The 27,564-nt window shown below is 42.1% G+C and overlaps 2 protein-coding genes across 2 annotated transcripts in view; one reads left to right on the top strand and one right to left on the bottom strand.

Annotated features, from left to right (window-relative positions):
- Positions 1-11,560, top strand: part of CYP7B1 (cytochrome P450 family 7 subfamily B member 1) — a 182,327-nt gene extending 170,767 nt beyond the window's left edge. Inside the window, exons 5-6 of the mRNA XM_060035153.1 lie at positions 3,634-3,809; positions 11,035-11,560. Coding sequence (XP_059891136.1) covers positions 3,634-3,809; positions 11,035-11,322 — 464 coding nt within the window. The 3' untranslated portion in view covers positions 11,323-11,560. The remainder of the gene's footprint in view (positions 1-3,633; positions 3,810-11,034) is intronic.
- Positions 11,561-24,988: 13,428 nt separating this feature from the next.
- BHLHE22 (basic helix-loop-helix family member e22) lies at positions 24,989-26,826 on the bottom strand. The gene has a single exon (XM_060035152.1). The coding sequence runs from the start codon at positions 26,650-26,652 to the stop codon at positions 25,546-25,548; it is 1,107 nt and encodes a 368-aa protein (XP_059891135.1). The 5' UTR covers positions 26,653-26,826; the 3' UTR covers positions 24,989-25,545.
- Between the last annotated feature and the right edge of the window lie 738 nt (positions 26,827-27,564).

Below are 27,564 nucleotides of genomic sequence, written 5' to 3'. Positions count from 1 at the left end.
AAGATGACCCAAATTAACAGTCTGGCCATGTCACAGTACATTCATTCCACATATCCAGACATGGCCTAAGTGTGAGGCAGAAATTTGGATGTGCTTATTTGTGGTTGCGTTGTAACATGCATTATTGATTGTCATGAACGGCTTCAGCTCTTTAAATCTGCAAATGAGAATCATCTGTCAATTAGTACAGCCAGCATTGAGCTATGAGAGCAGAAGAGAGAGTGTATATATTCCTTTTTCTACCAGCATTTCCTCTCCTTTGCCATATTCCTTCCCCGTCACATTATAAAGCATCTTAGCTCAACATACTCCCCAGCTTTTTGCTTAGAAGGGATACTTAATCAGAATATTTTTATATCCTGCAAAGAGAAATCTCCCTGGCCAAGTGAAGAAGACAGGGCAGGCTTTGAATTGTAAGTTCACTGTGGGAATTCTGGAATCCAGTTCCCTGGTGATACTAGTCAGTAAAGTTCACTTCTTAATAAAACACAGGCAGCCTTATCTTAATCACAATTGCAATTGTTGGCACCTTGCAGTGCCTGGTGTAAATTACCCCCCAAATATTTGCATTCTTGATAGCCATTTTTCTACAATGCGTTTAGTAAGTAGAGGGTCCTATTACCTGCTAAATGTAAGTATAAATTAACAACCCATTATGCACAAGTTTTATAAAACATTTACAGATAGAGATCATGTTTAATTAAAATTAACTTGCATATGAAAGCCAAGTGCACTAATGATCACAATGACCTTTTATTACCTGCAGTCCCTTGTTTTGGCTGGAATGATTGACAGCTTGCTGTTTGGCTACCATGTTGAATTTCAGCTGACAAGACTTTTCATTTTAACTCAATTTGCCCGCCTATCACAAGCTGGTGGCAGGCCAGACCCAAGTCACCCAGCTTTGCCTCAGCAGCTTGCTCTAGTTCTCATTAGTACGCATTTATTCAGTGGAAATTGGAAGACAAATGCTTGAAGGCATGTGAACTAAGTATAGCAAATTAGGTTTAAAGACTGAATATTTATAAGTGTATGGAAAGTTTTTTTTTTTTTTTTTTAATTCTAGAGCGAATTGAGAACTGAGTGCTAGCTTTGGTATAAAAGAAATGAAGATAGAAGGGGGAAAGAAGATTCTAAGAATAACAATACTATCAGGTTTTTCTTTCCATTTTGGAAATATGTAAAATCTCTCTGACAACACCTTATCAAACCAACCTGGCCTCTCTTCCGTGGAGCGCTTGCACAATGAAGTTTAGCACCTCGAGTGTGAGAAGGGGGGAAAAAATGCGGGTCATGTTCATCTGTTGCTTGGTTATCCCTTGGTATGTTTTCAATTGCCTTGTTTGTTCGGCACTAGCACAGAAACAGATGTTGCTCCGCCATGCAGGGTAATTTACTGTGCAGCATGGAAGGCCTCCCAGGGCCCAGCTGGTCTGTCAGTGGCACTGGCTGGTGTCTGCTCAACTATGACAACTACAAGTAGAGGCTGCAATTTTTTTTTTATTGTGCAGTTGTCATTCTTCTCAACGTATATATAGCCCTGCCTGCATTCTTCCTGGAGCTGGCGGCAAGGCTGTGGCTTTTGTGTCTGTACGTTGTAACGCAGAGCCACGGAAGCTCCCCTCTCCTTTGTGGATAATAATGCCACTCATTCCTTTTGTCCTCCGATGAGTCTCAACATGATCGCTGCGATCCAGAGCCAACCTCGTCTCGCGCACATAACCGGTCCTGGAAGGTAAAACAGATTTGTCATTTATGACCTGACCGCTAAGCCACACTTTGTGCTCCATTATTGTGATTAACTTCTGCATAAGATACGCTTGCCCAATTGTCATTTGTGATACCGCAGTGGGCGCAAGCTGCCACACTTCCCGCGAGCACGTCAGCCAATGGGATGTGACCGTGTTATTCGGATGCCTGCCCTGTCACAGTGGCCACCCCACAATTATTTTGCTTTTGTATTTCTTCTTCCCACACCACTCCTGGACCTGGTGGGTGCACAGCACTGCTGCATATGTCAGCTACCATTTCACACCACAAGCTAAAATGATGTTATGCTGCTGTTGATTCAACATGAGCCAGCAGCAGTACACGGGAAGCTGACCCTTGCTTTTCACCATAGAAATGTTGGTCGCTTGTGTCCTGCCAGCTGAAATCCGTCGTGTCAGGTGCCTTGTGGCTATCTGCAGTGGAGTCCATGTTCCAAAACCAAAGTTCTTTTCTGGCCCTGTCACCAACAAACCGATTTGACTCTTCCTGATTATAATAACGAAGGCAGTCCAGAAGAATATGCACAGCCTCACTGTACGTCATATCGAATCACCACACTGGCCACACAGAGCTGACCGCAGCCTCATTTCTTTAGACAAATGAATGCTTAGGGAGAAACCTCCTGGGAGAAGGTCCCCAAAGCTACTTGATAGCCCTATGCAAGCTGTGCATAGATTTCAATTTGGGGGAAATAGCATTTATTTTTATTTTTTGCCTGACGCAAGCCCTCACTGACCTGCCCGCCTCTATAATCTAATAATTGGTTATTCTACATTTCAGACCTTTGCTGAACACTAAGAAACTGGCCTCTGTGTGTGTGTGTGTGTGTGAGAGAGAGAGAGAGAGAGAGAGAGAGAGAGATTCTAAATTGCAAGCCATAAATACAACCATTTGTTACCATGTGAAGGGGGAGAGAACGCTCAATTTGGAGCTCTTTTTTCGCATTGCTGATTAGAGAGAATCAAGCTTTTTCTTCTAAGACCCATTCACGCTGGTGAAAACATAGTCAGTTTTGATTATGAAGGCAAAGATGCAGACCTAGACAGGAGCTGCATGCTGATATGCATGCTATCAGAATGATTTATGCAAATTATGCATATTATTCCCAAAGGAATTCCTCCTCAAACTGCCAGGATAAATTGCCGGAAATTAGCCATAAAATCTGTCGTGCTAGGAGCAAAAGGTGAAGGCCACTGGGAAAGCAAGGACGTTCAGCTTCTGGAATCTTCCAGGTTATGATGGTGGCTGTTATTTTCCCTGGATGCTGGGGGAATTATGGTTTTCTTCGGATTCCTATTAAAGTATTTTCCCTTTGAAATTTTTCCAGCAAATGCTGACTCACATTTTATTTACAACCAGCATAAAAGAAATTAAGTGTTAAGCTATCTCAGAAAGCACTACTACAATTACTTTACTATTAACTGCCTAAGTGGTTAGTAAATGCCTAAGCCTGGCTTTGAAGGCATCACTGTTCCGAAGGTTGGTGAAATAACCCACCAGTGGTGTACTTTAACTGGGATACGGTTTTAATTTCCAGTGCGTATGCCCCAACACAGACTTCCTCTCTTGCAGATCATTCTTGCCTACGAAGTTCCTGATTAATGACTTTCTGCCCCAGTACAGCGCTGTTGTCTCCTGCCTGTGAAATGCCCCGAGCTTTGGGGGCTGGGCCACAGCTGTCTCATCCCTCCCCTCCTCACTCCCGTTCAGAGCCCCCATTGGCTCCTTGCTGGTGCTCAATGGATCTGATTGGGAAAGGATTTCCCTGTCAATCACAGCTATTGTTTATGCGCTTTAATGGCAAATTGCGAGCACTTTTCAGGAGCAGTCACATTTTAATAAAATGTTGCTTGTTTCTTTCAGAAAGCACCATTCTTGAGGTCTTGCGACTATGCTCCTTTTCTGGCATCTTTCGCGTCGTTCAAGAGGACTTGACACTACACTTAGAGAGCCAGGACTGCTGTCTGCGAAAGGGAGACTTTGTAGGCATCTTTCCTCCCGTCTTACATTATGACCCTGAAATCTTTGAAGCTCCAGAGGTAAATAAACATCACGCCGGTATTGCTCCCTCTTAGATACTGCACGCACATTCCTCTCCCTCGTGATCGCTCTTTCTCTTACCATCTTGTTCCAGAAAGAATTTGAGAGAGCTTAATGACTCCTGTTTTTCCTTCCAATGGGAACATTTTCCTATTTACTGAAAGGTTTCCTTAAGGATCTCTCTTTCAAAGGTTTCACGATCTATAAAGAGAAATACAGCGATGAGACTAAACTCCAGTTCCCTCAACTGAAAGGAACGTTGATACCTTGATGGACACTATTCACTTGAGGCCTAAATTAAGTTTTGCTTGGCAGAGAATTATTAAAACCCATGGAGGGCTAGCTATTGACAGGTGGCTTAGAGAATAAATAATGACTCTTCTGCTAAGTGTTTCCAGAGTGGGGTTGACTGTCCCAGAGTCAGATACCGTCCTTGCCAGAGTTAAGCTCATCTACTTTTTCACCTCTTACTAAAGGTATGTGCCCCTTCTTGATCAATTAGGATGGCATTATGAACTTGAGATTGTGAAGCTGCTGCTCACAGGTAAAGCTCTGAGGGTAATTGTGTCATCTCCTTGTATTTTTTTCTGAAGCTGGAGTTAATGAATATCAAAGACTGGAAATTAATCCACCTTGGCTCATCCCTTAATACCACTTCAGAGGTTCACCACCTGCATGCAAATTGAGCAGAGTCATCTTCTGCCTGTGCTTCTCAGGAAGTCACGTTGTTGCTGCAGTGGTTTTTGTGTATAAAATGCCATTTTTCAAAGGGAAACTTCTGTGCTCTTTTTGAGCAGTTTAGAGTTGAACCACTTTTAAACCCCGTTTCTAAGATGTTTTTCAGCCAGGCTGGATTAAAATCTTGTTGAATTTTGGAAATTAATAAGAAAAGGACAAACTTCAAATACAATGAGATAATTAGCATTTATTTCATCAGCAAAGGCAAAATTGTTTAAGTGAGGGGAGAATGTACATATGGTTTCTGTGTATTTCAGAAGAGGCGTTATGTGAATAATGATAGCAGATAAGAAGTAGGGTATTGGTGAGTGAATGAACATTTTTGCAGACAACAGGCTTCATCTCCACGTTTGTAAATATCAAAAAAAAAAGAAATTCCCTACGGAACTAGGTGGTCAATAAATAAAGCAAGTAAATAGCTAATATTTGAAAAACATTTTAAAATTTAAAAAGTTTCATTTCTATCTACAATTTTTAATTTCTGCTTAGTATTTTTATTATGTGATTATCCTGCTAGTCATCAAGTTTATTATTCATGTCACAATAGTAAAATCAACATTAAAGTTATCAAAAAATAATAAATGTTTACCAAACACCACCGTTGGTAAGGTCTTAGGGATCCTCCTGTTCTCTACCCCCAACCCTGCCACCATGATGGAAAAGACCGTGAGTTAGACTTCTAGGAATTTAAATATCAAAGCTAAACATTTGAAAGTGTGTCGATTTATACTTTTCCTGTGGCATGCTAAATATCAATGCCCAAACTTTACATCATAAAGAGTAGTCGGACGGGTTTGCCTCATACTAAATCCGTGGGAAGAACAAAATTGCAGTATTGTGAACTCTGACTTAGCATCATTAGGGCAGCTGTAGCTTGAGTTGAAGAGCATTCTCTATTATTTACTAGACTTAACATTAGCCAACTATGCCTGACTAATGTTCAAATCAACTAGCTAATTTTTGCTATGGTATTGTTTCCTTGAAATTAGTTGCGGAATGCTGATAGTTAGCAGCACAGAAAAAAAATGGTATCGTTCAGAACCAATTCTATATGCTTTGACAAGGCCTTATGTAATCATTCACTCTATAAACATTTACTGAGCACTTACCACTCTCAGGCTTATGGATTGATTCCTTTTGTTCTTAATCACTTAGGATGGCAATAAGTAGATGGTATAGAGGCTCGTGTAACAGATGCCCATCCCAAAACAATCATGCACTAACAGTAAGAAAAGAGAAGAAAGTTCTGGAAAATTCCATCCTTGGTCTTTGTCACGGACAGCACTATCCCAGGAGCTCATCCGAAGTTCATACTCCTCACTGCCTGACTTTTGTACCCTACAGATCTTGAATGAGAAGACCAGCCCTTAGATATAGAAAGTAGCCAATAGCTCTTAGGCTAAAATCATGAGGAAGACCAACTCCAGATATAAGTATAGTTATTCTCAGAGGACATGGAACCTGAGGTGCCTTCGTGGAACATTGGTTCCCCCCAACCCAATGAGGCATGGTTTCAGGATGTTCAAGCCCAAGAGACCCTAGAGTATTTCATTCTAGAAACAGGTTATATCTTCCTTCACCCATCTCTCTATTGTTGAATGCCTCTCTTGTCCACCGAGAGACTCCAGGTGACTCCACAGTAATCCCCCTTAATCACCTCTTCTTTGCCCCTGATTCCCACCTCATTCCTCAGAGAATCTGCCACTGCTCACTCTGTGGCCTGGGTGTACCTTTGTTATGCGGCACACCCCACGGTGTTTTGCAATTACTTGTTTGCCTGTGTGTCCATATACTGTAAGTTCCAGGAGGGGAGAGACCTTGTCCTTACCTTCTCTGAATTCTCAGTGCCTGGCATGCAGGAGACCCATAGAAGGAAATAAATAGGAGGTGCTGAGATGGATGAATGTTCTGAAAGTGAACATATACTTCAGTTGAAACGTTAAATCACTACAGATATCGCACATTCAGATGTGTACTGGGCCTAATTAGATCCAGTAGATGAGGTGGCTTGTGTGTAAATATAGCAATACTATCAGGAGTGGTGAGAACTCTGGTGAAAGGACAGCCCAGGAGGCATCTAAGGGAGACCACGTGGCTACTTTGGAACCAACCCTCAGTCCTTAACAAGCATGTAGACCTGATGCGACCAAGTCATTTTTATTATTTTTTTTTAAACTTCAGATTCCTGGGTGAAGCTTAGAATTTTTAAACGTTTGGAGAAATTAAGTTTAAAACGCAATATAGGCTAAACAAAAAATGTTTGGGAACCTAATTGGGCCTGTAAGCTAGCAACACGTAAACTGTGTTAAGAAGTATTCTTTTCCTGAATATGGGTTCCTTAGCTTATTGTAATGTTAGCCAGTCGGGTGGCACGTGCTGATGTGGAAAAGAAAATTGGCACGTGAAATTAAAACAATGAGAGAGAGCAAAAGGAACCACCTATTCCCAATTCTCTTTTCTTTCTTTATCGGTCTAAATGCTACCCAAGAAAATCTAGATGATCTCTTAATTAACTAGGAATGGATACTTTTTAAAAATTTTATGAAGGCTTCTTCAAATTTGTCAGTTGTCAGCCAGAATTCTAGCCACTGGCTCTCAAGTGATCAGTAAATGGTGATGATTACTTTTCTGCCAAAATGCAGCATCCAAAAATAGAGCTATGGAGAAGACCAGATCTATTGGTTGGTTTTTCTACGGAGGTGCTGAGGTATAAAGGGCTGGGCCATAGGGAAGAAACAGCCAACATTTAAGATGGTAACGCATTACCTTAACCATATAGCCTCCTAAAGTAAGGACACAGGGAAACAACAAAGTTATTACAAAGCCTTTGACGTACCCCCAACCCCCCGCCAAGGCTCTGAAGACGAAAAGCCTTATTTCACCTCATGCAAGTCTGCCCAACCTACTTCTCGGAGGTGTAAGGATTATAAAGTGATAAATTTGAAAGCCCTTGAAAAAATTCTAAATCACTATAAAAATTGTTGTATCAACATTCTTTTGATTATTTCCACTATTATTAGAATATACTAGTCATGACAAATGTGGAAATACTCTCAATAATTTTTTGTCTGTCTCTCAAACTGGAATAGAGATTGTGCCATTTAGTACATTTCAAGGATACAAACATAAACTGATCAACCACTGAGCAACCAAACTTCAATGCTGCACATACAGGAAGTGCTAAAAAGAAGCTGTTGAACCGAACTAAACAAAATTTGGAGGACACAGATTAGGGTGGTATGCAGTGTTCCTCAGTCACTCATACCCAAAATTCTTCTCTATCCAGGAAATTGTATCGTCTACCCAATCTTTATTTCTAGTACTAAATATTATACCATTTTCTATTTGTAAACATTTTCTATTTGAATATTCATCTACTCTTCATTCTCTCCATCTTTATTTATTCATTCAATATCTCTGTTTTCTTCAAAAGTTTGAAGATTGCTTTTAAAATATACTTTATTGTCATGTATTTATTCACTAATTCAACAGACACCTATGGAACCTCACTGTGCATAGCACTCTGGTGGGGCTTTGAAAATATGGAGATAAATAAGACAGTGTGACACCTCCCATCTCCTGGGATTTCTTGGCTTGCCATCTCCTGAGGGCTAGCTTCAGCCTGGTGACAGCATAGCTGCAGCCTTGCAGGCATCATATTCACATATAACCAGGTCTAGAGGAGGAAGAGTGATGGACCATGTTGTCGTGTTTTTCTTTCTTCACAAGAAGAGAACTTCTCCCAGATGGCCCCATACACTCCTCCCCTGTAGCACCGAGAGACGGGTTCATACACCCTCTCCTAAATCAGTGAGAGGCCAGAGCAATGTGATTACCACAATTGGTGCCTCGAGAGATCTCATGCAGAAGAAAGATGTTGAGGAACAACCACAACAGTCAGTAGAGGAGTGATGGGGAATTTCAGTGTCTCATGCTTTTCTCTTATGATTTCTCTGTTCTTCTCCATTGAATAATATTGCATTTAATTGACCCTTTTTAATCATGAAGCACCCAGCTGTTATGGTCACTGCAACATGACAAATCCTGTATTCAAGTTGTTCCAGATCAAAGATCAAAGCATCTTGAGCTTTCTAACTTTTTGTTCTATGTCACTGTGACCCCAGAATTTCTGGGGTGAGACTATTACACCCCTTCTTTTTTTTCTAAAACCAGACTATATTCTTAGCAGCTGCCACAAGCCCATCCTAAAATTGGCTCCTGCTTGGGTTCTCCATGTCCTGGCAACGGAAAACAAACTGAGAAGAAATTTTGACTCAAAAAGCTATTTATGCCCATATGCCCTTTGAGCTTAATGGTAGCCACAGAGCAAAAGAAGTTGGCCTTTTCCCTTCTTGTCTCATAATATAAACAACTAAATAGGAATTTCTATGATATTTATTGTGAGGAAATCGAATGGAAGGTGATGGAAAACTAGAGGAGTGACATTACTGGTTGACTAGATGTTTGGGGGTATTGAACGTACGCTACCTGAACATGGCAGGGCTGGGAGAGCACTTGGGCATTCTTTGTTGGTCACTGTGACCTCTCGACTGCATATTCATGTACACAAAGAAACATAGAAAAGCCCTGACAGTCTCTGGTTTATTGATGATATCAGCACACTATGAAGTCGTAACCCAAGCTACGTTTTCCTTTTGCATGTTCTGGCTTCAACCATAGGACTGACCACAGGGAGAGCTTTTCAGAATAGAAAACCATTTTGTGGCAAAATTGACATCAACTGGTTTGGCCTAGGGAAGGAGCTCTTGGGAAGAGCGCTGGTCTCCTCAGATTGGTCAGTAAGAAGGAGGAAGCACCTGTACTGAACCCAGGCAAGCAGGCTTGGGCCCCAGTAATGGAAAAAGATTTACTGGGAGAGAGTACCGTATAGCCATCCTATCTCCAGTAACAAAGTGGATGTCCACAGAGAATGTCCTTATCCGTACTACAAGGATGGACAGATACTTTTAGGTTAGCACTGGGTAGATCCTATCCAGATACATCCCAGAACTATCTGTGGGAAAATATACTTGCACTCTGATGCAGATTAATTTTGCCATTATGATTTCATCAACTTGCAAGTTTAGGGGGTGGAATAGAAACCACACAAAATGTGTTCTCTAAGCTTGAATATTTATCAACATCAGTATCCTAGGTAATTGGGGATAAAACCAATACTTTTAAAGGAAATGATTTTGCTGACATGGATACTGGCATTGAGTGAGAAAATCAGATCATCTGTGACGGATTCAGGATTTATACGTGAACTGTAGGGTTTTCGCTATAACCTAAATGCTTTCAGTCTGACCTGCTTCTTTGCCTTTGGCTTCATAGTTCATAGCGAAGCTGTGAGCTGAGCAGGTCTAATGCTAATGAGCACCGCGTAAGGGAAAGACTTGGTCATTGTCATGCGTGCCATGTGCGTTAATGTAATCAATGGTTTAATTCACCATGGGCTAAAATAAGGTCCTTCAGTGTCCTCTCAGAGACTCACACGAGAGTAAATTAAGATGGAGGACCCAACACCCTCCATAAACCAGTCCCGTAATTTTCTGGAACAAGTACTATAACTTACTTGTGAAAACATCTCAGAAACCAAGAGAGTTAACCCAAAGAACACTCATTCTAAATAGAGCTGTCATAGGAGAAAGTCGATACAACATCAAAACACAAGCCAGACCGATTTTGTGGCTTAGTTCTTCTCTAGTGCCTAATGTGAATCTTATTATTTAATATCTATTTCATCCCAACACTAAATCCTAAACTCATCCTTCTCATCCCTCAGTAGCTGATGGGAAGGGATAGAGAAGGGCACACGAGGGATCCTTAGGTAGGCAGCCTCTGGGGCCAGTAGGATTCACTGTCCGCTAACCATGGTAGCTCTGCAGGAGCCCTTCCCTCTACCCAACATTGGTATTTCAAGTGCCCGTATGTGGAGACCCACCTTAGAGAACAAAAACAGAAATACTGCCTCTATACTTAGGAAACTCAGCGTAGGAGAGAAATGTGAAGAAAAGTCATATAGAAAAGTTTGAATTTGTTTGATATGGGAGAAGTAATTTTCTAATAACACTGGGGTTTTTTGAAAGTTCATACATGATTTGCACTTAGTTAAGTTTTACTTCCTGGTATTTTCTGGGTTAAAAGAAGCCTTTTAAGATGCTCAGGGAGGGGCTTCCCTGGTGGCGCAGTGGTTGAGGGTCCACCTGCCGATGCAGGGGACACGGGTTCGTGCCCTGGTCCGGGAAGATCCCACATGCCGCGGAGCGGCTGGGCCTGTGAGCCATGGCCGCTGAGCCTGTGCGTCCGGAGCCTGTGCTCCGCAACGGGAGAGGCCACAACAGTGAGAGGCCCGCGTAACGCAAAAAAAAAAAAAAAAAAAAAAAAAAAAAAGATGGGCAGGGAGAGCGGGCAACTGTGTGAACCTGAACTCAAACTATTTCATGGAAATTTTTTTATTTTAACACTCTGTTTTCTTCTTTACAGGAGTTTAGATTTGATCGTTTTACAGAAAGTGGTAAGAAGAAAACCACCTTTTTTAAAAGAGGGAAAAAGTTGAAGTATTACCACATGCCATTTGGATTTGGAGTCAGCAAATGTCCAGGCCGATTTTTGGCAATAGTTGAGATAAAGCAATTGTTGGTTGTATTTTTAACTTATTTTGATTCAGAAATAATTGATGATAAGCCCTTAGAACTAAACTACAACCGCTTTTTGTTTGGTATTCAGTATCCAGACTCTGATGTTTTATTTAGGTACAAAGTAAAATCTTAAAGAAGCTAAAAGGAAAGAAAAGAAATCTATCAAAGCTAACCTAAATGTCCTTAGCTCATCTATTTGTTTTTAATTTCTTCAAATGTAATTGCTTTGTTTGTTTTAAAAGTGCCAATTTCTGTTTGATCTGAGATCAGTCCAGTCTGTACTTCGTCACAAAACCCATCAAAAAAAAGAAAGAAAGAAAGAAAGAGCATGGTGGCATGAAATTGACATCAAAATCAACATAATGATTAACTTAAAGTAGCTTTTTTTAAGTTTCTTCATACGTATTGTGATTTGCAATGTCATAGTAAATGTGCCTTCGCAGCAATAGATTTGACACTGTGGGATGTTTCTAAAGTCACAAATTCTTCTCTAATATGTAAGAATACACTTTATGTACTAATGGAAATTTGTGCTGGAAATGGACACAGTCTAACAAATTCCAAGTTCTCAGAGAAGAAGGAAATTAAATTTCCATGAGATACACTGGATGAAAATGTTCCCTTCAAGTATAATATCAATAATATCTATATTGCCAGGGTACGTTTGCATTAAATGAGTTTTGCAGTAGATTAAATGCTTCAACTTCACTTCAATATTTTATCATCCATAAATGTTCTTTATTACTTTGTATACTGTGGCTCAATAGAACAAAATTTCTGGTTATATAAGGCCACTCATGTTCAAGTGAGACACTGAGAAGATTTATCAGTGTAGGAACACACAAAAACCTATTATATATTCAGCAGTTGCCCTAGACATTAGTATTAGGTTTATTGTAGGAGTAAATATTGAGCTCAGTACAGGACTGATGGTAGCATTTGACTCCAGTGTAAACTATAAGGGTTATGCCGGTGTTGGAATTAACTTTCCTAAATGCTTCCATTTACACCAACTGAGAAACTAGATAGCAGTATTTGTTCTTGACGCCTCACCTCTTGGACTTGGAGTTTATTTGAATTACAACATTATGTAATACAGTATAATTCCATGTGCCACAATGCAGCATAGTGTGGAGGATTCAAAGATTGCTAGTATCAGATTGCCAAGTGATTGTCTGGCATCCTACCTAACTGCTGATGCCGTATATAAACAGGTAAAGCAGGTCATTAAACCCAGTTAATTCATGCTGCATTCTTTGGAACTTCTGATATTTCGGAAATGTGCTATTGTTTTTGAAAAGGAAATTGATTTTAAAAATAACAGTATAAAATACTTAACCATACTTAGTAACTAAATAGATTTTCTAGCATTTATTTTCTCCTTCCTGAAGTCCATACTCTTAAGTGCACCTTAGTGAAGGTCTACCAGTCTAAACTTTGTTTTTGCCAGATTGAAGATGTTTTCCTTTTTGCCCTCATTCCTGAAAGGTGATTTCGCTAGATGCACAAGTCTAGATTGACAGTGATTTCCTCACAGGGCTTTGAGGATATCTCATGTTCTGAAAAGGTTAACCTTTATTCGGTTTAATTATTCAGTAGGCAGTCTGCCTCTCGGACAGCTTTAACGTGCTCTCCTTGTCTTTGATGTTCTTAGTTTCTGTTTATCATGCTTGCATGTCATGGTGTCTTTCATGAAGTGTAGAATGTTCACAGTCATTATCTCTTTGAATATTTCCTCCCTCAGGCTCCTGTATCTCTCTCTGTACTCCATGTTTGACCTTTTTGCCTCATATTTTCCCCCTCTAATTTACATTCTCGGTAATTTCTTTTGATCTTTAGATTTCTCTGCCAATTTATTCTACTCTTTAACCCATCCATCGAGTTTGTTTCTTCCTTCTTTTTATTTTAACCTCAGGTTCATAGGACTGAGAGATCACATGCCTTATGCCCCTTAGTTCATGGTACACAATTATAATTGGCCCAAACAAGGCCCTCTGGCTTTATTTACTCGTTCTATTTTATCGCTAATGGCCACCATTATACCCCTCCCCATCAGAGGCAAATAGTCTGTGTTTGGTGTGTATCTTTTTATTTGTATGTGTTTTTATAAAACACATGTTATTATCTTGGGTGCATATGTGTTTAATTTTCATAAATGTATATTCTATAAATCATTATTCTTCTTAATGTTTAACTACACTCTATATTTTTAAAGATATATCCATATTACTTTATGTATATTTAATCTGTTGCTTCTAACTGCTGTATAGTAACCCATAATGTGCACCCACCATGTTTTAATGCTCTATTTACCCAGTGTTGGAAACTGTGTTGGTGGGACAGTTAATTTGCGGGGAGAGGCCAAAGGAGAACCTAGACGTCCTCCCACTACTGTGTGCTCCACCCTCCACCCTGAGCTGCAAACCCTGTCATCAGCAGCCTCACCACACGCGCACATACACACGCACGCTCGCACACACGTGTGCGCAGATGCGTGCACACGCGCGTGCACACGCACGCAAGGCGCGCGCGCATACACGCACACACGCGCGCACACATGGACGCGTGCGCGCGCCCACATGCACGCACGCACACACGCGTGCCCACACACACACACACAGGCCGTGTCAGCCTTCATTCTCTGAGATGTTCCAGACTTGTGTTCCATTCTGTACCTGGTATTTCCACATCATCAGTGTTTTGTGGGTCTGATTCTGTAGTTTGCTTTTCTTTTAACTCTGCCTCAGGATGGCTTGTTTACTGGGCCCATGTTCCTTGGAATTTTATCTCTGGATTTTTTTAAGACCTGAGTTTAAAGTTCACACCTCCAGAGAGAATTTGCGTTTGCTTTTGTCTGACTGCTGGTGTTACTATCAACTTCAGATCACTTTACATTTTCAACTTGAGTATTTTGAAAGGGGATTGGGAACAACATAGATAGTGTGGGTTCTAGCCCTAAATCAGCCAGACTGCAACCCTATGAGTAGGAATAGACAGGAGAGACTTTCTGGGGGTTTTTTCCCCTTTACCCAAAGTCAAGGCTGAGACAGGCAAGTATACCCACAGTCCTTCTCTGTGGAGCAAGGTTTATTTCTAAGTCACTTACTGAGGGTGCTGTCTCTGCAAATTCTTGGCTTTGTGTACAGGTCTTGGATTACACGGGCGCACACACACACACACACACACACACACACACACCTCGCTTGGGCCCCAAGCTTTATCTTCTGCCTGCCACAAAGTATAGCCCATTCGTTTTGTACTAGGACATGTATTCCACCATGTTGCCTGAAGTGGAAGCTTCCAGATTCTTAAATTCATCTTAGTAGTACACTTCTGTGCTGCTACAGCAGAGAGAGCACAGAAAAGTATTCCATTCTAATTTCTGCTTAATTTATAGCGAAAGGAATTTAGAGTAGAAGTATTACGTAAAATATTACATAAAAGCAATGGGTGGTAGAACCAAAACAAGAGAGTCTTGTGACAGGCTTAAATCTGGTAATTAAAGATTGTTTATAAATAGAATAAATGTCATGGAGAAATAAGTTAAAAGACATGGATTCTAGCTATGACATAACTGGTTTGTTTTCATCAACAAGTCACTTTGCCTCTCAGTGCTTCAGTTTCCATATTTGCAAAATAAAAATATTAAGGCCTTTTGACACCAGGGTTCATCATGAGGACTGAACCTTTTGACACCAGGGTTCATCTTACTGACAGTAAGATGCGCAAACTTACTTTGAAAAGTGTAATGCAATATACAAACTTAAAGTGTAAAAGAGATACTTTGACAATGGTGTGCCTTTTAAAAACTGTTCTTTTGTATTTGTTAAAGGGAACCATTTTTTGTCATTAGTTAATTCATTATTCATTTATTCAGTCAAACACTTATTGAGCATTTCCTCTATCTAAGATGTGATGCTATGCACTGGATTACCCTTCTCAAGAACACATAATTTATTAGAGAACACAATACATACCCAACTAATTTATTATAAATGTAGTTGTAATAAATCATCTCCTTAAAACTATTTTAAAATTCTGATTCATCACCAGTTCTAACGAAACTTCCATCACTCATTCCAAATTAGTGTTCTCTAATGAGAAATTACTGTGAGCCTAATTACATACAATAAAACATATACATCAAGTATTGTGATTATATGTTACAAATAATGAAAACCAAATACAATCATTGAGGCTTCAGAATTGTTTAAAAGCTGTATTTGACATATAGTAAAAACTCATCTTTTCATTTTTAAGCCTCTTCTAAATTTCAAATGAAAGAAAATGAATAACTAAAAATATTATTTTATATCAATGACCAACAGTAATGAAGCATTCAGTTAGCAAACACTAAATGCTCTGAAGATATTCAGGGAAAAGCTATTTATCACTGAGTAAGGAATGCTGATAAGCAACCTATTCGGGGACTTTTATCTGCCTTGTTTGGCTTTCGTGGCGTACGTCATTATATTTTCTCCGTTTTCTCATTAACTTTTGGGTCACAAGTGTGAGGCAGAGGAGCTTCTATTCTCCAAATTTGCATGATTCTGTTTATTTTCTCATGAAAAATAATTTGGGTAGCATTTCCCGTAAGCTACTTCTTCAAATTTAACCGCAGAATCTTAAAAACAATTTCAAAGATCAAAGCACAAAAACTATCTAGACTTTGATCTTCGTATAAAACAATGTCAATAATTATAAAACAAGAATTATAGGCCCTGAGAATGTACACTGCTTTAATCTATTAAATTTGCCAATATTGCAAACCATTATGTACTTGAACTGCATTATTAGGTATTCATATTCACATACTCAATTAGGAAAAAGTTAGCAAGCCAAGATTAAGTTCCCTGTAGCATTATTTTAAATTACAGTGGATGATCACATAAAGCTCTCTAATGTTTCTCTAAAGCAATTATTACTTAGTCTACTTCAGATTGTTAATCTAAATCAGTGATCATTGACGATGGAACTTTTTTGCTTAAATGTTTACTTTGTTTATAATATCTTGAGTAAGATAAATTTAATTCATAAAAATCTCTCCTGAACAATTTTTTAAAGGAGGTAATTTGGCAATACTTACATTTTAAAATATTTTTTAAGCAGAGGAGTGCTGTATATTAAAAAAAAAATTGTCCTGAATGTTTGTTTAATACTCTTTTGATTTTAAAATGGTATATAGGTGGATTTATGAGGAAGCAAATTATCTTGAAAAGTCCTTAGGTAAGAAATGCAAGTGCTTTGTAACTCAATTAATGCTGTTTTTTAAATTTACAACAAGCCAATAAATTAACTTTTAAAGCACAGGTGAATGACTCTGTCCCCTTATTTCCCTACTAGGAGCATGTTGGGTGACAGAAGATTTGATTACAAATAGTAAATTATTTGGGAAATAATTTTGCTGTCTGAAGATCCCCAAATCCCCATCTCCCCCCGACACATACATATACATATATTTTTATTTTCTCATACTTTCGATAAAAGTACATTAATTGTTATATTCAGAATATGTTTCAATGTATTATCACTTAGTTATTTATGTGGGAAATAAAAACAGATCCAAGTAATATCAGTGACTAATAAGTTTTGAAACAAGTTTATTTTAACCAGGCTGACCTTGCTAGGCTGCAGTTCTTAATAATAGCTATTATTCTGTGGAGAGATGTATAAGAACAACAAGAATGGGAGAGAGATTCCATTTCTTTCCACATAAGAGAGGTGTGGTCTTCGTCTTCTGCAGATCAGTTTACCACAGATAATGAATGAGGCTGAGTAATATTTGGACACTATTCTGTGTATTCATAGAGCTGAAATGCAAGCTGTAAATAAAACATAACACAGAACATGCTGTTGGTGAAGTGTGGCTTCTTCAGTAACTGTACATTCAGCATTTTACTGGGACACTTAGCTTTTCTAAGAAACACTCCATTAATGTTTTAAAGATCGCGCTAGACTCAAAGTGTTCCTGTTCATTTGAACTAGGCAGTTCAGTATTGCTGAACACTTAGTGTAAATTATGTCATTAAATGGACAATCTATGAAATAATTATCTTTGCATTCAATTTTACTCTAAAAAACACTGAGTAAACAATAATTTTGCAGAACTGTCTGGCATTATCCATGGTCATGTGAGTAATAATGTGCATTTTCTATTGAGGATATAGCTGAATAGAAAAAAAAATAGTGGCTATGCTGGTAATTTTAAGTGTGTTTGATATAGTTTTTGTTAATTTTTTGAGGTATAGTTTATGTTCTTAATTCCTAAATGTATTCATTTTTATAAGGAGAGACATGATATACTCCAGACTACCTAGAAAGTAAATTTAGAGATAGACTCATGAGATATTTCACTTCCCTTACAACTTACAAGTTTTGTGCTTATAGGAGAAACTAGGGCAAGAGAAGTAACAGGTAAATGTAGTAATACCTAATGGTTTATCGTTGAGTCAAATTAAAACACTTATAAAGCACATATTAGCTGGAGATTCTTATTTGTTTGCAAGAGAACATTTATTTCATGTAACTTTTATTTCTAAGAACTAACCGTTAAAGTTAACATATATGTCATTATTACCTGACAACCCACATTTTTAAGTAAGTGATTTTGTCTTTCATGTTCAAATTACTGTTTAAATGAAGTATACTTTCATTCTATAACTTCTAAGAACTGGCCAGTATATTTAAAATTTTATAAATGCCTTTGTTTTATACTTTAAATGGAACAGTTTTTAAAGTATTTGAAATCACTTTTGAATTTTTTTAATCTAGAAGCATACAGGAAGTAGTACTTTCTCCATGTTTTAAAGTTCAGTATTTTTTTAACTTCATTTTAAACTAATTTTAGACTTACAAGAAAAGCTATAAAAATAGTATTCATTTTTAAAGAAGAAAGTCCTCAGACTAAACAGTGCTTGTCAAAAGTTAAACTAAACAGTGATCATAGGACTTAGCCAGTTGCAGATCTTAGTTAATCCTTGACCTTTGGAGATGTTTATCCACAGTAACTACCCAATAGGGCAACACACAGGAAGTAACACCTGAGTGGCAGAGATAATCTGTGTGTGTTCCACCCAGATCCTCCATAGTCCAAATCAGTATTTTGTTTTCATAAAAACACAATTTTCTAAGTTTTCAAAAGAGCTTACTTTGTTGAATAATTCCAGATTTTACTTAATTACACTCTTTTGAGAAATCTACACTTTAAAGATATATATGCCTGATGCTTCTGTAAAAGAAAATTAAAGTAAGTTATTCCCTGCCCCTGCGCCCTGATACATGCATAGATTTAATAGATAGATTTCCTTCCCTTTCATGGCTTTTCATGTTTCTGTGGAGACCTGGTTAAGAAAATCCTTTTCTGTTTTTTTTTTCATGGAAGTCTCAGATGGAGGGGACAGGCTCAGCTTAGCATCTGAATTTTGACCACAGCTCTGCAGAAAGAGACTGCATGGCAAATGTAGCTGCACTTGCTTCAACAGACAGTGCATGATTGAATGTTTTAACCAGTTGGGTACATAATCTGACCCTCTCACATAATAAGAAATTATTTGTCTTCCATTTTCAGAGAGGAGATAAGGATATTTGACACAAATCCTTACACCAAGTTCTTCAGTAATTACCAGAGCAGAGTAAATGCATAAAATGAGGTTAGGCCATGAAGCATTTTTATGTTTAAAACTAAATTCTCATCTCTAAACATCCCTATTAACATAGCAGATTTGAGTGTCAACCATCCTCCTAATAAAATATGAAATCTTTAAGATTGGGAAGCATTGGTAAATAATGGGTCCTTTAAATATCCCTGAACTTTATTCTAAAACTTAGAAAGAGAAATAATAATTGCTTTATATAACCACTGATACCATTTTACCATTTGATGAAGATGTTAATTTATGGTTAGTTAGCAGTTTATGGTTGTCATTAGTTTTTCAGTTTGGGCCACATTAGAAATCTATTTTTCTTTTTTCTTTTAATCTGAGACAATTATATAAAGATATGGTTATGTTTTATCTAAAATGTATCATTCTAGTATCACATTTCAAATTATTCACAGATCATAGTTCTTATATGTGCATATATGAATTTAAAAATACAGCAATAAAGTGCTTGAAACAGATCATAAATTTGCTTCATATTTTATTGCATCTCTGAATCAGGTTGAGAAGACAAGGGCAACTATCGTCTTTGGGAAAGAATTAACTCTTTCCCAAGCTGGGAAGGAAAACGATATCACCTTGTGCCTAATAAAAGCCAACTCCCCATCTTGAGCATCCTGGTGACTTCTAAGATAGGCTTGTCCATGATATACTGGGGGCTGGAGGGCTGGTAACCGCAAAACCCTCTTTCCCTTTGCAGTCTAACCTTCCCAGCCCAGTAATTTCTCTTCCAGAGCTCTCTAATCTGTATTTCTGTATCGTCGGAATTCGGGAACACAAGGGAGAGGAAAGAAAGAAAAGTCCCACAGGCACATGCACACGCACTCAGGGGGACCTGATAGTTCTGCAATAGTCCACAAGTCTCCTGGATTATGTTAAGACGAGTCATTTAGGAAAAGTGATAGAATTTAACCAAAATCGAGCCTCAAGGAAAGCGAGCACACTTTCTTTGCCTTGCTAGGAAGCGATGAGCTCTTTGGGGCTTAAAATTGGGACGCCTTCACAGAATTCCCGGGATTGGCTCGGCTGCGGGGTGCTTCTTACAAGCCTGTCATCTGCAGGTGAACTCTCCAGGCCACGGGGGTCAGGGGACAACCCCATCCTAGTGCCTCCCCTCGAAAGACAGTTTGAGGCAGAGCCCCCGAAGTTCGCGTTCTGTCCCTAGGCACTTAGAGGTTGAAGGGCCTTGCGCCCCGCAGAAGGGGCCCAGGACGTCAGTGCAGGGGAAGGACCAGGAGAAGGGGTGCTCTGCGGCTGCGGATCCCGAGTCCCTCCCGGGGCGCAGCCTGAGCAAAGCAGCGCGGTGGGCACTCGTGTTGTGGACGTCGTTCTGTCTGCAACCCTGGGCTGGCAGGCTGGCCTGTGGGAAAAGCCGCCCCCTCCTTCCTCCTGCCCTCCCGGGTCCCAGCACAAACACTGGCCCTGGCCCTGGGGCGAAACAGACACCTGGCTATTTTGCACAGTCTACAGAACCCTGGTTCTTGTAAACACTCATCAACCGATTCGAAGAGCCAGAGAGATCCGGCGGGGAGAGGAAAAGACTCTTACCCTGAGAATTGTTTTTACCCTTAAGTTGCTGTCTCCTGGTTTTCCCTCCCGTTTCCTTCGACTGTGCCCAATGTCTGATGTAAAAGGCCAGCTTTAAATCAACCCGCAGCTCATTGGCTTGGCGGATCCAGGGGCATCCAAGTTACAAGCGCCAACGCAGACCTTGAAGGAGATGGGCTCATGTATTTTGCCCACACAACAAAAAATGTTAATTGATGTAAAGTTGCTTGGCACGTGATTAATTCAGCCTGACCTGCATTTTAATTAAAAGAATACTTCTCTTTCTGACGTTTGTTTTGCAATTTAATTCTGTTTAGAGGCAGCACCGTATAGTGGGCCCTCCGCATCCCTCACTTCCCCATTGAATCGCATTTTCATGAAAGCTTTTACCAAGGAGCCTCTCCCGACCAGGATTCATCACCTCCCTCCTTCCACCGGCACACGTTCGGGTCTCCGCTCTGCCGCTCCGCCCGGCAGAGCCGCCACTGTGTGCTGCGAGCCGGGAAGTGAACTCTCATCATTATTTTTCAAAGTCTGGGAAGTGTATTATCCTTTTTCCTAGTGGTAATTAGTTACCATAGCATCTAATACGTAAATGTGCCCAGAGCACACCATTAACAGTTAAACGGAGGATTCAATTTAACACATGATTATATCTTTCATAAGTCATTACATTGGAAAAGTCAATGCCACTCATGCTGGAGCAATCTCAGGGTCCCGGGCGCGTAGAAAGGTTGGGTTTCGGCATCCGGGCCGTGAGCGCGGAGACGGGAACCCTGTGGAGCCTTGGCCCTCCCTAGAGAGCTGTTGGCAGGAAGGATGGGTGCCATAGGAGGGAGCGGAATTTAAGCTCAACACAGGGTCTTGGAGGGGATGCCCAGCTACTGAGAGTGGAGAGCGCATTGCTGAGCGCGCGCTCACGCACACGCGCGCGCGCGCGCGCACACACACACACACACACACACACACACACACACACACACAGGCACCACGGGGAGGGAGGAGGGGTAACTAGTGAGCTCTTCGAAGGTGATCATTTGCTGGTCCTGTAGGAGTCCACGAAAAGCCTCAACGCGCTTCACTCCTGTAGGTACCCCATGTCAAGCTGGAGATGAGACCTAAATGGGAATTCGAAATTAGAGAAGGAAATTGAAATTAGACAGAAGTTAGAGAAGGAAACCGGTGGAATAAAAGCCCAGGTGGGACTCTGGCTCTTCGCTCGGCCTCCTCTGCCCAGTGTCGGTTTCCTAAGAAACCTGAGCAGCGGGGATCGTCCCCTGCTCCCGGGAGAAACGCCCCAAAGCGCGGTGGACGAAGGCTCGGGGCTGACCGAGGTTCTCTGGCAGACGCCGCAGTCTTAGGGGCCAGGATTTCTGTTTTGGCCCAAGGGCACTTCAGCAAGACCACACTGATTCCCTGGTATTCAGTCACCCAGTCCCGAAGTAGATGGTGCACACTGGAAGGACATACTGGGGCCCACAAGTGTGTGGGCCAACTTTCCATACTGGGCTGAAATCCAGGAGTCCAGGGGCCCCGGAAAGCGGCCGGGGGTTTTGCCGGGTGTGGGAAGAATTTTCTCTTCAGTCATTGGTTTCCTTCCCTAAAAGCTGCTGCTAATGAAACTTTGGAAACATTGGGGTTAGCGCAGGGAAAGCCACCTAAGTAAATCACCAAAAAGTCCTCCCCTGCCCCTTTTAGATGTCCCACATTTATTCCTAGAACCCAACGCTGGTCAGCTCCTGGATTTGGAAAGAGAATTAATTTGTCTGAAATTATCAAAATGAAAATAAATATCATTAACCCTGCTACTTTGAACAATTGTACATATTTGTCTGACATTCCGACTTATTCTCAACATCCTCTCCTTTCCCCGACCCCCAATCATTTCCAGTCTCCTTCAGGACTAAGGGCTGGAGACTGAGTTATTAAAGGGTGAAAGGAGGGTGAGCTTTCCTTTTTCTCCTGAAGTTCAAGATTTGTTATTTGTACTATTTCTAATACTAGTTGAACAGCACAGAGGTTACAGAGGGAATACATCAAGGAGGCCTTCTTAATAATGAGAAATATTAAGCAGTTGAATCTTGCAGCGAATGTGTCCCCTACAATGTTAACATGCAAAAAGAAAAAAAAACAATTCGACTGATGGCGGCTGTGGTTAATTCCTAATCAGAATGATGGACAGCAGGGCCAGAACAATACAAACTAATGGCTGTGTTGCTGATCACTTTACCCCTTGATTAAAGGCACCCAATTATGGCGCAGAACAGTGTCATAATTATGTTTCTTAATCACATCCAGGAGGTTTAATTGCCTTAACGATGTGTTTCATTAAATGAATTTAGGTATTATAGTAGACAGTTTTCATACACAGTTGTTTTCAAATTAACATAATATTAGACATCGTCATGGAAATTGTTTTAATAATCATAATTAGACGCACCCAGGCTTTGTCTGGTAAATGCTGAGAGACGGGTCTCCTCCTGCCTGGGGGCTGCCCCGGTCTCTTCCCTCCCTCTACTCCCACTCCCAGACTGGGAGGGCTTCAGCTTCAAGGCCCTTTGCTGTTACATTTTCTGAAAAGTTACAGGTTCTGATTAATCTTTTTTGATGGCAAGTGGAGCAGAAAATACCCTCCCTCACCCCCCACTAAGTTTGATGGCATTTAGGGATATCATTATGGGCTGAGGCTACACAGACCAAAACGCTTTTAGCAAACGGCCTACAGAGGAAACACTATAACTTCACCATCACTGTCTCTTTAACCTCCACCACAATAAAAATCAAACCTTCTAAATTTGAGGGCATTATTAAAGTCCAAATACAAGCCTATACAGACATTCTTTAATAGAATCAACGCCCAACCCAATCCACACATACTCCCTTACAAATCTCATTAACAAGCAACACTAGAACATTAAAAAAATCTCTATGGGCATTGTTTACGCATATAATTCAACCTGGTTGATTCTTCTGTCACAAAAAAAAAAGCAGGGGGAAGAAGCCACAATACAATCCTTCCTCAGAGAATCCAAATCCATTGCTTTTCCTTGGCTTTTAGGAAGTTGGAGATGGAAATTTTGATAAAAACTCTTTAAGAAACTTTACCCTCTCTGATGGGCCCTGGCATGGTAGTTAACAATGCCATACAGAGTGGGAGAAGAATTCCAGGGAGGGCAGGGCCTTCAAAGTTCGTGCCAGCAAACAGGAGCTCTGGACCTCCTCTGGGTCTCACCACTGACCCCATTTATCAATCCTCCAATGACCAGGCCCAGCCATCGTCCTTTAACAAGTAAACAAGTGAACTAGGGCTGCTCCTAATTGTGTATCCCTGACAAAACTTTAGTTCCATCTTCTCTGAAACTCCTTTCTTTTTTGTTACCTTTCAAGCAAAGAGTAACACAGAAGGGAGGTGATTGCTCCCTCCACAAAGCACAGCATAATGAAATGTTTGATCAAAATATTTTAATAAAGATTCTCTCTGACATAGATACACATACAAATGGTTGTACATAGCTGTCATAGTCTGATTGACCTATTTAATATATATATCATTCTTTACACATCCAAAACCCGCCAATAGATCCATCATAGCTCCCCACTCATCATCCAACCTGACAAACTGAATTAGTATTATCTGCAAGGAGTGGAAAATAGCAGGACTCCATTTTTAAAAAAGGTTTTCTTGATTTTCGTAGGATAGAAAGGCAGGCAAACAGCCATGCAAACTAAAACTGAAAGCTCGCTTTGGGTAAATAGCTTCTTGCTCTTCCTTAGTTTTATTTTATTTCTTTTAAAAATTTTTTTAGAAAAATAACAAAGGATTTTCACACCATAGGCAAATCAAACCAGTCTTTCAACTTAAATAATTCTCCACAGTTAAAATAACTTATATATGTATACATATATTAAAAGCAATTAAATTAGACCTTTTAAAAATGCACAGCACAGCCTGGAAAAATATTTGCTTAGCATGTTCTTACTTATAGGATCTATTGCTGTGATGTCTTTCCTTTTTAGAATGCAAAGGAGTCCCCTTTCAAAAAAAGAGATCAATTCATTCATCAATTAAGAATACACCTTTCCTGTAATTTTTGGACTGAAGCAATTTATTAAAGCTCAATTTAAATACAGGGATGATGCAGCTGAAGATATCCAGGTGACCTTTGATAAACCTAAGCAGCTCAGATACATCAGTATGTCTCTTCATACTTGTTGGCAAATAAACCCTTTTAAACACTTGGCACACAATATAAGTTAATCTATAAAACAGAATTTTAGAGGCATTAAAAAAAATCTGCACATAAGACCCCATGACCTTAACACAGGATAAATACTGTTGATGTGGAAGGGTCATTGAAGAATAACAAATAAATACCATGAATCGTTAATACATCATTGCAGAGTGGAAAGTAACAAGGTGCACATAAATATTTTTAAATGCAATTCTGTCAGCCACAGTCAGTTTTTTTTTTAATATCACTCTTGCCAAAACTTTTGAGCATTTTCACAGGATTAAAGTTCAGAGACAATAAAAAATACAAGTCTTTCATAGCAACGTGTCTCTTCCTGTTTTTGTTTTTTGTTTTTCTTTTCTTCATTTAAATAAATCTACATTTCAAGTTTTTCTCCTGGCTCAGAATCAAAATTTATTTTCAAGTGCCCTTTCTGATTTGTCTGAATGAATATTCCGTGCCACAAGCCACCCAACCCCGGACGACTCCTCTCCCCCTCAGCACTGGCCAAATTCACAATTATTAGTAGGATTACTATTTTGCCACGTAATACTCTCCACGCCTAATAACACCTACTTCTCAACTTATTTTTTACCCTTAAAGGAAAACTCTGCTTCCTCGCGGTCTAGGCTGCCACCAAAGTTGCCACTTTTCCGAGAAAAAAAGACATCCATACTCTATCCCAACTCCACCTCCCTCCTCCCTCCCTCCCCACCCCGAAGACCGAGATTCTGGGGATGTCGAGGCCAGAAGTCCCGTTTGTCTCTGATAGTTCTCCGCAGTTCTCGCCTCTGCTTTTGTTTTCTCTGCAAATGTTTCACGACTACGAGAGGACCAAATAAAGGGGGGTGGGGAGCAGCTTTTCACTCTCCTCTAGCTTTGGGGTCGGTCTTATGTTTTTCGGGGGGTGGGGGGTGTTTAAGGCTTCTCCGTGCACTGTTTGCAGAGGCTGGAGGAGACGCTATTGAACAGGGCGCACTTCTCCGGGCAGGTGGCGGCCGGGGGCAGCCCGGCGCTGAACGGGTAGCCGGCAGCCTGCTCGTAGGCGCCGAGCGCCGGGTGCAGGGCAGCGGCCGCCGCCGCCGCCGCCGCGGAGCTGGGCAGGGAGGCGGCCGAGATGGCCTGGCCCTGGTTGAGGTAGGCGACGAGGCGCCGCATCTCCTCCAGGGCCTGCGCCTGCATGAGGATATAGTTCTTGGCGAGCAGCAGCGTAGCGATCTTGGAGAGCTTCCGCACCGAGGGGCTGTGCGCGTAGGGGATCACCGCGCGCAGCTCGTCCAGCGCGTCGTTCAGGTCGTGCATCCGCCGGCGCTCCCGGGCGTTGATGTTGAGCCGCAGCGCCTTTTGCTCTTTGGATTTCTTGCTGCTGCTGCCGCCGCCGCTGCCGCCGCCGCCGCCGCCACTGCCCCCGCCGCTGCTGCCCCCGCCGCCGCTGCCGGCCGGGCCCCCCGGGGGGGCGCTGGCGCCGCCGTGGAGGTGGGCGTTGGAGCAGCCTTCGGCCGCCTTGACGCCGCCGCCTCCCGCGCCCGGGGAGGCCCGCGGGTCGGCGCCGCCGGCCCGCAGAACCAGCTCGCAGCGGCCGTCGCTGTCGTCGTCGGGGCTCTGCTCGCCGCCGCTGCTCTCGGCCACCGAGCCCCGGCTGGCGCTCTCGCCGTATTTGAGGCACAGAGCGGCCCCAGCCGGCAGGCTGCTCAGGCTAGGTTCGCCCCCAACGCCGGCGGTGCCCACGAGCAGCCCGGGGACGCCCACCCCGCCGCCGCCGCCGCCGCCGCCGCCGCCTCCCCCGGGCGGCGGCAACAGCAGCCCTGACCCTTCGGGGTCAGCCGGCTCGAAGCAGCCCAGAGGCGACGAGGAGGAGGACGCCGGGCGCTCCCGAGGCGGCGGCGCCAGGGACAGGTCCATGCTCGGGGGCGGGGAGCGGAAAGCCGCCTCCAAGCGCTTGGCGGCGGAGGCGCTCAGGCTCTTGTGCAGGAAGAGGTCGTCTTCGCCCGCGGCGGCCGCGCCGAGGTGCAGCCCGCGCTCCATGGTCCAGCGCCGGCCGCCGCCGCCTGGGCTCGGGAGTCGGGCGGCGCCGCAGCCGCGCCCGAGCCGGGCTCTGGGGCTGGTGCGCGCGTCGGTCCCGGTGCTGCTGGCAGCCCTCTCCCCTTCTTTTTCTTTTTCGCCTTCCCCCGCGCTCGCCGCCTCCTCTTCTTCTTCTTCTTCGTCTCCAGCCGATGGTGCTGCCTGCTGGGGCTCACCATGGGCCGCGGCCCCGCATGGTGGGAGGGTGGGCGCGGAGGGAGTGGAGCCGCCGCCGCCGCCGCCGCCGCCGCTCTGAGCCCAGCCCCGCGCCTTCTCTCCGCACCGTTTATCTTGCTTGGATTCACCTTCAAGAGATTTCCGGACCCATCAACCAGCCGCCGCCACAGACGGGGGAGTCTTTTACATCATTATCTCTGAGTAGGTTATTATGAAGAAGAGTCGCCTGTTGGGACAGAGCTTTCTACCCAATCAGGTTAACGTTTTAATTAATAGGATTAAAACGGTAACAAACAATCGCAGGCGCTATCTGGCCGCGAGTCTGAATAGTTTCATTTCCCAGGTCTGAAGACAGGCAGCAGCTAGAGCTTTATAAAAGGCGCCTGCTCCATTATTCTGCCTGCCATCTGTATACACAGCTTAGCGCATATGTTTGCAAGGCGCTGGGTCCTGTTAGTAACCCAACAACTGCCTTTAGCTTGACATGTGTGGCGACTTTCACTCATCAATGAGCACACTAAAAGCCCTACTTAGAGCCGAGGATGTTCTTTGCTCCTTCAGCAAATTGTAGATCGGCGGCGAAGCCTGGGAGTCCCGTGGAAAGCAGACGCCTCCCCCCACTGCACCCCCCTCCCCACTGCCCTTCCCTCGCCACTACTGTCTCATCCTGTGCTACATGACCCTTTCCGGGGGAGGCTG

The sequence above is a fragment of the Delphinus delphis genome, chromosome 17, assembly GCF_949987515.2.
Source record: "Delphinus delphis chromosome 17, mDelDel1.2, whole genome shotgun sequence".
NCBI classification, from domain to species: domain Eukaryota; kingdom Metazoa; phylum Chordata; class Mammalia; order Artiodactyla; family Delphinidae; genus Delphinus; species Delphinus delphis.
Note: the sequence above shows the minus strand (reverse complement) of the source record. Positions and strands in the feature narration are given on the sequence as shown.